General features: G+C 49.8%; 1 protein-coding gene across 1 annotated transcript in view; it reads right to left on the bottom strand.

The window, feature by feature from the left end:
- Positions 1–2,115: 2,115 nt before the first annotated feature.
- The window catches only part of LOC138567782 (putative uncharacterized protein DDB_G0271606), a 167,739-nt gene continuing 158,923 nt past the window's right edge, over positions 2,116–10,931 (bottom strand). The window contains exons 5-6 of the mRNA XM_069646274.1: positions 2,745–6,662; positions 2,116–2,700 (exon numbers count right to left, since the gene is read on the bottom strand). Coding sequence (XP_069502375.1) covers positions 2,116–2,700; positions 2,745–6,662 — 4,503 coding nt within the window. The remainder of the gene's footprint in view (positions 2,701–2,744; positions 6,663–10,931) is intronic.

Genomic DNA, 10,931 nt, shown 5'->3' with positions numbered 1-10,931 from the left:
AGAGCGGATGTACCCACTGGAACAGGGCATTATGGGGAGCATGTCAAGGGCATCAATGAAAGGGGAGACAGACCTCAGATGAGAAGAATAGGATATGTGAGTGAGGGGCAGTATTTAGTGGTCAGTACTGACCTGGCCAGGGCAGGAGGAGATGTTGGAGACAGAGGGTAGTGGGACGTCGAACTCGCCCTAAGCAACACAGGACAAAAACGTGTGTGATTGTACGAGCAACTACAATCGGAACGACAAAGATCATTCATAGTGGTTTTTCTTAAAAAAATATTTTTCTTGGTCAGGATGGTAAGTAAATGTTCTTGAAACTGTTCATGTCCACAACCAGAGTCATGGTTTGCACAGACCGTAGGAGTTAACCTCCAGAATACTCTAGTTCTACGTGACCTTTTTTCTCAGTGTCTCACTAGTAAATATGTGCCAAAATGTCCAGAATGCAACATTTATCTTAATCTCAATGTTTCCGTAGTTCCGCTTCACTACAATAACCAGCATGCAATATTTCTCTTATTCTCACTCTCTACATAGTTTGTTGCACTTGAATAACAGGCCGGACACATTTCTTTCATTCTCAACGCCTCTGTTGTTCGTTGCACTGTGCCTTTGTAACCTATATGCAATATTTCTATTTCTCTTATTCTCAATGTCTCCTTCATGGTCTCCCGTGGCTTTACTCAACCTTAGATGTTTTAACAATGCATGCAAACTTGCACAAGTTTCACCTTTCATTATTTTTGTTGCATTCATCAGTTTCTTCAGTGGTATTCTCCACCGTGACTTTTTGATTCTGTTTCCAACATACCTCTTTCTTGCCTTCCGGGCCACCTGCCTCATGGACTGAGCACCGTTATTGTTCGTTGATTCTTTCACCCAGTCAGTTTGTTCAGCTTCCTTTCTCGCATCCCTGTTTTCAGTCATTTGACCAATTTTCTTTGGCAGTTGGTTGGCGTTTCCAAGGCTGGTTTCTCCTATGCATCGTTGCTTCTCTGTGCTCCTGCTAAACCTCTGTGTCGGAAAGCTCAGGGCTTCGATCTTCTGGTTCCACTCCCTGTTTTTCCTGCCTCTTCCTTCGATCTTCTGGTACCACTCCCTGCTTCTCCTGCCTCTTCCTTCGATCTTCTGGTTCCACTCCCTGCTTCTCCTGCCTCTTCCTTCGATCTTCTGGTTCCACTCCCTGTTTCTCCTGCCTCTTCCTTCGATCTTCTGGTTCAACTCCCTGTTTCTCCTCCCTCTTCCTTCGATCTTCTGGTTCCACTCCCTGTTTCTCCTGCCTCTGCCTTCGATCTTCTGGTTCCACTCCCTGTTTCTCCTGCCTCTGCCTTCGATCTTCTGGTTCCACTCCCTGTTTCTCCTGCCTCTTCCTTCGATCTTCTGGTTCCACTCCCTGTTTCTCCTGCCTCTGCCTTCGATCTTCTGGTTCCACTCCCTGTTTCTCCTGCCTCTTCCTTCGATCTTCTGGTTCTACACCCTGTTTCTCCTCCCTCTTCTCTCTGGTTTCTCCACACCTGCCAAACCTATGGCTTTCCTGTACTTCCTTTTCTTGGCTTGTTCTTCTGCTTCATTCACACGCACACCAAGAATCTTGCTCTTCCTCACTACTCCCAAGTTGTCCCAGTTGTCAATGGTTCATGTAGACCAAGAATCGCTCCGCCTACCCTCTCATATGGTGTTGTAGCAGCTTCAGGATTCCGTTTCTTCTCGCCAATCACCCACTCTTACAGAACTCTTATCAGTCTCCGCCAGGTCTGCTAGCTTGGACACCTGACAGACTTCAAGACAGGTGAAAGGGGCACCTCATTACGCATTACGGAGGTAAGTACCTAGTCAGTGCATATGGGTATGGTGTGAGGGACTCAGGACAGCCACAAGCAGGAAGGGCTATCATGCCGGTTACTTTGAAAAATGTGTTGAAGGGCTCCTGTGTCTCTTGCCATGCAGATGCATGAAAAGCTCTGGACTTGGCATGGGGGCCAGAATAGTTAGTGCCCACCTGCGTTCTAGAGTCTGCAGTTGCACACAGTTTGCCTGTAATCATGCCCAGCAGAAGAAGGAAAGCAATGGCTTGGAAACAGCATGCAGGGAAGAACAGTGCGAAGACTGATCTCAGAAATCTAGAGTCCTACTTTTAGAGTAGCGTCTCAGACACAGTGGTTTCACATTGGCAGGCTGGTTCACATTGGCAGGCTGATTCACATTGGCAGGCTGGTTCACATTGGCAGGCTGGTTCACAATGGCAGACTGGTTCACATTGGCAGGTGGGTTCACATTGGCAGGCTGGTTCACATTGGCAGGCTGGTACACATTGGTAGGCTGGTTCACATTGGTAGGCTGGCTCACAATGGCAGACTGGTTCACATTGACAGGTGGGTTCACATTGGCAGGCTGGTTCACATTGGCAGACTGGTTCACATTGGCAGGTGGGTTCACATTGGCAGGCTGGTTCACATTGGCAGGCTGGTACACATTGGCAGGCTGGTTCACATTGGTAGGCTGGTTCACATTGGTAGGCTGGTTCACAATGGCAGACTGGTTCACATTGGCAGGTAGGTTCACATTGGCAGGCTGGTTCAAATTGGCAGACTGGTTCACATTGGCAGGCTGGTTCACATTGGTAGGCTGGTTCACAATGGCAGACTGGTTCACATTGGCAGGTGGGTTCACATTGGCAGGCTGGTTCACATTGGCAGGCTGATTCACATGGCAGGCTGGTACACATTGGCAGGCTGGTTCACATTGGTAGGCTGGTTCACATTGGTAGGCTGGTTCACAATGGCAGACTGGTTCACATTGGCAGGCGGGTTCACATTGGCATGCTGGTACACATTGGCAGGCTGGTTCACATTGGTAGGCTGGTTCACAATGGCAGACTGGTTCACATTGGCAGGTGGGTTCACATTGGCAGGCTGGTTCACATTAGCAGGCTGGTTCACATTGGCAGGTGGGTTCACATTGGCAGGCTGGTTCACATTGGCAGGCTGGTACACATTGGCAGGCTGGTTCACATTGGTAGGCTGGTTCACAATGGCAGACTGGTTCACATTGGCAGGTGGGTTCACATTGGCAGGCTGGTTCACATTGGCAGACTGGTTCACATTGGCAGGTGGGTTCACATTGGCAGGCTGGTTCACATTGGCAGGCTGATTCACATTGGCAGGCTGGTACACATTGGCAGGCTGGTTCACATTGGTAGGCTGGTTCACATTGGCAGGCGGGTTCACATTGGCAGGCTGGTTCACATTAGCAGACTGGTTCACATTGGCAGGCGGGTTCACATTGGCAGGCTGATTCACATTGGCAGGCTGGTACACATTGGCAGGCTGGTTCACATTGGTAGGCTGGTTCACAATGGCAGACTGGTTCACATTGGCAGGTAGGTTTACATTGGCAGGCTGGTTCACATTGGCAGACTGGTTCACATTGACTGGCTGGTTCACATTGGTAGGCTGGTTCACAATGGCAGGCTGGTTCACATTGGCAGGCAGGTTCACATTGGCAGGCTGGTTCATATTGGCAGGCTGGTACACATTGGCAGGCTGGTTCACATTAGCAGGCTGGTTCACAATGGCAGACTGGTTCACATTGGCAGGTGGGTTCACATTGGCAGGCTGATTCACATTGGCAGGCTGGTACACATTGGCAGGCTGGTTCACATTGGTAGGCTGGTTCTCAATGGCAGACTGGTTCACATTGGCAGGTGGGTTCACATTGGCAGGCTGGTTCACATTGGCAGACTGGTACACATTGGCAGGCGGGTTCACATTGGCAGGCTGGTTCACATTGGCAGGCTGATTCACATTGGCAGGCTGGTACACAGTGGCAGGCTGGTTCACATTGGCAGGCTGGTTCACAATGGCAGACTGGTTCACATTGGCAGGCGGGTTCACATTGGCAGGCAGGTTCACATTGGCAGGCTGGTTCACATTGGTAGGCTGGTTCACAATGGCAGACTGGTTCACATTGGCAGGTGGGTTCACATTGGCAGGCTGGTTCACATTGGCAGGCTGGTACACATTGGTAGGCTGGTTCACAGTGGCGGGCTGGTTCACATTGGCAGGCTGATTCACATTGGCAGGCTGGTACACATTGGCAGGCTGGTTCACATTGGCAGGCTGGTTCACATTGGTAGGCTGGTTCTCAATGGCAGACTGGTTCACATTGGCAGGTGGGTTCACATTGGCAGGCTGGTTCACATTGGCAGACTGGTACACATTGGCAGGCGGGTTCACATTGGCAGGCTGGTTCACATTGGCAGGCTGATTCACATTGGCAGGCTGGTACACAGTGGCAGGCTGGTTCACATTGGCAGGCTGGTTCACAATGGCAGACTGGTTCACATTGGCAGGCGGGTTCACATTGGCAGGCTGGTTCACATTGGCAGGCTGGTACACATTGGCAGGCTGGTTCACATTGGTAGGCTGGTTCACAATGGCAGACTGGTTCACATTGGCAGGCGGGTTCACATTGGCAGGCTGGTTCACATTGGCAGGCTGGTACACATTGGTAGGCTGGTTCACATTGGCGGGCTGGTTCACAGTGGCGGGCTGGTTCACATTGGCAGGCTGATTCACATTGGTAGGCTGATTCACATTGGCAGGCTTCTTCACATTGGCAGGTGGATTCACATTGGCAGGCTGGTTCACATTGGCAGGCTGGTACACATTGGCAGGCTGGTTCACATTGGTAGGCTGGTTCTCAATGGCAGACTGGTTCACATTGGCAGGCGGGTTAACATTGGCAGGCGGGTTCACATTGGCAGGCTGGTACACATTGGCAGGCTGATTCACATTGGTAGGCTGGTTCACATGGGTAGGCTGGTTCACAATGGCAGGCTGGTTCACATTGGCAGGTAGTTTCACATTGGCAGGCTGGTTCACATTGGCAGGCTGGTTCACATTGGCAGGTGGGTTCACATTGGCAGGCTGCTTCACATTGGCAGGCTGGTTCACATTGGCAGGCTGGTACACAGTGGCAGGCTGGTTCACATTGGCAGGCTGGTTCACAATGGCAGACTGGTTCACATTGGCAGGCGGGTTCACATTGGCAGGCGGGTTCACATTGGCAGGCTGGTACACATTGGCAGGCTGGTTCACATTGGTAGGCTGGTTCACAATGGCAGGCTGCTTCACATTGGCAGGTGGGTTCACATTGGCAGGCTGGTTCACATTGGCAGGCTGATTCACATTGGCAGGCTGGTACACATTGGTAGGCTGGTTCACATTGGCGGGCTGGTTCACAGTGGCGGGCTGGTTCACATTGGCAGGCTGATTCACATTGGTAGGCTGATTCACATTGGCAGGCTCGTTCACATTGGCAGGTGGATTCACATTGGCAGGCTGGTTCACATTGGCAGGCTGGTACACATTGGTAGGCTGGTTCATATTGGCGGGCTGGTTCACAGTGGCAGGCTGGTTCACAGTGGCAGGCTGATTCACATTGGCAGGCTGGTTCACAGTGGCAGGCTGGTTCACATTGGCAGGCTGGTTCACAATGTCAGACTGGTTCACATTGGCAGGCGGGTTCACATTGGCAGGCGGGTTCACATTGGCAGGCTGGTACATATTGGCAGGCTGGTTCACATTGGTAGGCTGGTTCACAATGGCAGGCTGGTTCACATTGGCAGGTGGGTTCACATTGGCAGGCTGGTTCACATTGGCAGGCTGGTACACATTGGTAGGCTTGTTCACATTGGCGGGCTGGTTCACAGTGGCGGGCTGGTTCACATTGGCAGGCTGGTTCACATTGGTAGGCTGATTCACATTGGCAGGCTCGTTCACATTGGCAGGTGGATTCACATTGGCAGGCTGGTTCACATTGGCAGGCTGGTACACATTGGCAGGCTGGTTCACATTGGTAGGCTGGTTCTCAATGGCAGACTGGTTCACATTGGCAGGCGGGTTCACATTGGCAGGCTGGTTCACATTGGCAGGCTGGTACACATTGGCAGGCTGATTCACATTGGTAGGCTGGTTCACATGGGTAGGCTGGTTCACAATGGCAGGCTGGTTCACATTGGCAGGTAGTTTCACATTGGCAGGCTGGTTCACATTGGCAGACTGGTTCACATTGGCAGGTGGGTTCACATTGGCAAGCTGGTTCACATTGGCAGGCTGATTCACATTGGCAGGCTGGTACACAGTGGCAGGCTGGTTCACATTGGCAGGCTGGTTCACAATGGCAGACTGGTTCACATTGGCAGGCGGGTTCACATTGGCAGGCGGGTTCACATTGGCAGGCTGGTACACATTGGCAGGCTGGTTCACATTGGCAGGCTGGTTCACAATGGCAGACTGCTTCACATTGGCAGGCGGGTTCACATTGGCAGGCTGGTTCACATTGGCAGGCTGATTCACATTGGCAGGCTGGTACACATTGGTAGGCTGGTTCACATTGGCGGGCTGGTTCACAGTGGCGGGCTGGTTCACATTGGCAGGCTGATTCACATTGGTAGGCTGATTCACATTGGCAGGCTCGTTCACATTGGCAGGTGGATTCACATTGGCAGGCTGGTTCACATTGGCAGGCTGGTACACATTGGTAGGCTGGTTCATATTGGTGGGCTGGTTCACAGTGGCAGGCTGGTTCACAGTGGCAGGCTGATTCACATTGGCAGGCTGATTCACATTGGCAGGCTGGTTCACATTGGTAGACTGCTTCACATTGGCAGACGGGCTCACATTGGCAGGTTGGCTTACATGGTTTCAGTTATTTAACTTCTTTGTTGATCCCGCAATTAGCCTTTCAGGTCCACCTCACCCTAGTCTGGTTTCTTCAGCTATTCGCATGAGCGAGACACCTGGACCTATGATGGTAGTCGCAATATCCTTATCCCCGGACTCGACCCAAGACGTCACCCATACCTTCCATCAAGGAATGTCACAATTATTTCTTGCACTGATCTAATTACCTGCTGTGCCATTGTCGCCTGGTGCCATGCGAAATGCTGAATGCGCTTTAGGCTGCCATTAGGACCCTCTTTAGCTCTCAGGTTACTAATTCTTGTGATCTCAAATACTGTTTTGTACCCGTAAAGCCCCCTGCAGCAGTATTCCTGAATCTGTTGTGTCGCCAGCTGGAATTGTGACTTGCCAGCGTCTGTCTGGCGTGTGCTCTGCCACACTTCTCTAATGTCATTCTCAGAGGTACAGGCACTAAACCCTCTCATGAATTTTACTTCTTGTTCTGCATTCCCCTTTTAATCTTGTGACTATGAGTTACTGACATGAGGAAATACGTTAGAGGTATCACAGATTCTGTTCCATGTATGACATTTGCTCCTCTGTCTTAACCAACCATCCGACTCACAACCTCACCTGCCTTCTCCACTACAACACTAGAAGTGGGCATGAGGCAGGCACGAGCCCAGTCACTAGGAGCAGAATCCTGATCTAATCTTCCCTGAAGAGATGCTGCCTGGCAAAAAGGGGCATATGAGCCTGGACATTAGATTGCATGGAAGGCAACAGGGCCGCACATTTAAGAGGAGGCATTGCCAGGAATGGTTGCTGGGCTCTTTCCTTGTGTGACATACATGCTCCCCTCTGGATTTTAGGAACGATTGACTACCACACAGCAGTGGATTCAAAGCATGTTTAGCTATCGAATCCCCCCTACTTGCAGCCAGTCTATAGGAAAGCGGCCGGTACAGTAGGGGCTAGAGTCTCTATGCCATTATGCTGAGGGTCCAGAGCTCTCTGGATCAGGTTGGGTCTGCAAGCTGCGGCCCTCTAGTTGTTTTGGACTAAGACTTCTCTGATCCCTCACCATTCACTATCCTGGCAAGAGCAGGTGCACTCCAAAATATCCGGTGAGCCAGATGTAGCTTGTTACTGAGATGGAGTGGCTGCATTCCGGTGCAGCGTGTTGGGCATCCAGGCATTGGCTACAGCGGACTTAGAGGTTCCCATGAGACAGTGAGTGCAGTCCTTGCATGCGTGTTCAATGAGCCATGCCTGGGAACACTTAAATGCTCTTTCAGCTGAAGTGGTAGAGAATATCACAGGAATCCCTTCAATAGACAAAATAATGTTAACCTGTGAAAAAAGGGTCACTTATACCAAATCATAAGCAAATAGTTATAATATTGCTTAAGTAAAAAAGCAGGACAAAGATGCACATTTTCTCTAATAAGGGGTTATATTAAAACTTGCAGCCAGACTAAGTTTAACTAGGTACAGAAAGACCAGGATCGGGTTGAAAGCCTGCGATCCAAATGTTCAATGGAAAAAAGATCAAAGATTTTTTTTCCGAAATAATCTCTGGTCTTTTCCCCCCTGAACATTTACAGCTTGGCCCCAGCCCCCACCCGCACCCCCACCACACCTCCGCCACACCCACACCAGCAACCCCACCACACCCCCCCACCCTTACTTACCTTGTGTCCCTGCAACACATGTTCCCTTTCACTTCCAAGATGGAGAACCGGTGCTGCAAGGTCGTTTTGTTTTTTTGGGATGTCTGTGGGGGACCCCCCCACCGGACCCCCCCACCCCCCCGCAACCTCTGCTCACAATATAGTGAGCAAGGGTGTGGGGGACACTCCCGCCTCCCCTGGCACCGAATGCGTGATTTGGTCAAACTTTGCGGCCGCTCAGAATTTTCGAACAGCCGAACTTCATCCAAATCACGCATTTCGGCTTTTAAGCGCTGTCATTTTGGCCAGTTCCAAAGAGCGCATGTAAGGCAATTTTCTCCTAGGGGTCTCTTTACCTGCCTCCCTCAAAATGATCAAAGACTAACCTTAGTAGTAAATCCACACTCCGGAGGCTCTCGCAAGGTTACTGTCAACACGTTAATAAAATCGAGAGAGTGACATTTTAAAAGGCTTGCGAGCGAGTGCTAATGTTTCCAACTTTGTTAAGAGAGAGACGTGCCTAACGCCCTTCACTTCGACGTGAAAAATAAGGTTAATGATTAATGTTGCCCACTGCAAATAATACCTCTAGGCTTATTACCCACTAGGTACTCCATTTATGATAATGATATAGGTTAGTCAACTTCGCTGCCGAAGAGGTTTTAGTCCAATGCACTGTAAAATTTGTTAATTTCATGAATAATAATTAACCAAAAGAGCATTGTTTTTTAAAGTTTTTTTAAAACGTATTTTTATTGCATATCATTATCAACAACATTTGGACCAAACATGTCTGTAACAATCCCCCCTCCCTGATTATTGAAATTGTTTAACTTAATTAGTAAAATCTTTGATAATACTTGAAATCCATAACACTTATAATAGTTGCCAATACCTACTGCCTATTCCTACTTCCTACAGAACTCCTTTCAGCCGATGTTATACAGCACATTCCTATTTTTACAACACATGATTTTGAAGAGGGAAAATCTGAACATACCTTCCCTCCCGATGGACCACCCAACCGGAAGAAGTATCCACGACAAAACGACAACCGACCGTATGAGTTTGCACCAATCCCCACTTCTCCTACCATTGGCATGCACCACGAAAGATACCCGGTCAGCCGACCATACAAGTCTGCAGTGGTACAAACCCTACCCAAAGTGTGTGAGGAGAGGCAAGACCGAGCTAGAGAAGACTACATGGACAGAATCGACTAACAACACCACAAAAGCCATGCTGCAAACCGCTAGAGACGTCATGACGACATAGCTACGTTAGACAGGAAGCACACACTCCGCACATTCGGGACATTCACACATCAAACTACACAAAGAATACATGGTTACAGTTCTATGAGATAGAGGACGGTAACATATATATACTGTCTGCACGTTTATTATTTTGCAACTTAGGCCACTACAGCACTGCAGAAACGCAAGATGCCAGAAGAGATCAGGTACATGCTTGCAGATGCTACTTGCTATTAACCCTATGGAAGGACAGGAGCACTCGAAGGACCTGACCGACCATGTCTTATTCTAACCTATGGACATTATGCAGAACACCTATTCAGAGCCACAGCAGGCCTCAGGAAAATCCAGCAAGCCAGGATCATCTCACAGAAACCTTAAGCAGCGAGATGCTGCGCAAGCAGAACCGCCATGGCAGATGCAATGGCAGCCAATGCCACGATGTTGCAAATGACATTCCACACACACGAGCCAAGGTGATATCGGTCCCAGCAGGGACTCGTCCATGCAAAAAACAAAGCAAATCGAAGTAATTCAGCCTCACACACGGTGGCCTCACATGTGACTCGGCCAAAGCTGATGTGATGCCAAGACCTGACAGCAGTATACCCACACCATTGTTACTCACTGTCACATAGTCACACATTGGTGATACACATTATCCATGGCCAGATGTCTTGCGGGTTGGGAACAAAGTTTGTCCCAGGCTTGGGGGCCTGCGGCCTGGCCAATCAGAACACTTGGTGCTAGGGGCAGGTGGTGGGATTCACTAGCCAATCACCGGGATGGCTAATGTATCACTTCCAGAGTAACCATTTTTAGGAATGATCCGAGCACACCACCTGGCCCAGCGGCCTCCACTAATATTGTGCACTATATGTCCCCATACTGGACCCACCACTCAGGGAGCCAATCCTGTGTGGCGTTAGGTTCAGGGCCGGTACTCGCTGAGTGACGCAAATAACAACGTCATTTTCCTGCAAAACCGGCCTGCGAGCCAGAGTATGTGTGATTTGCCTGGAGTACTCCATGTAGATGATCCCTGTGGTTTGTGCTAACAAACAGCAGAAAAGCTTGCTCCTTGTGTGGACCTCGACTTCTTTGGGACAAGGGAAGGAGTCAGGGCCTTCCATGAACCAGAGGTCTGCGCACCTCTGCGGACCTCTGGTGCGGCTCTGCCGGCCCACAAACTACCCTAACAATTTCCAACCATATATAAGAAATATTCTCCATGTATGTGCACTAGAAAAGTCTTGAAACATGCATTGATTTGGGGAAAAGAGACAAAAGAAAAGTAATACAATTAATCATAA

Source organism: Ambystoma mexicanum, chromosome 2p (genome assembly GCF_040938575.1).
Source record: "Ambystoma mexicanum isolate Mex_15411 chromosome 2p, UKY_AmexF1_1, whole genome shotgun sequence".
Lineage (NCBI taxonomy): Eukaryota > Metazoa > Chordata > Amphibia > Caudata > Ambystomatidae > Ambystoma > Ambystoma mexicanum.
Note: the sequence above shows the minus strand (reverse complement) of the source record. Positions and strands in the feature narration are given on the sequence as shown.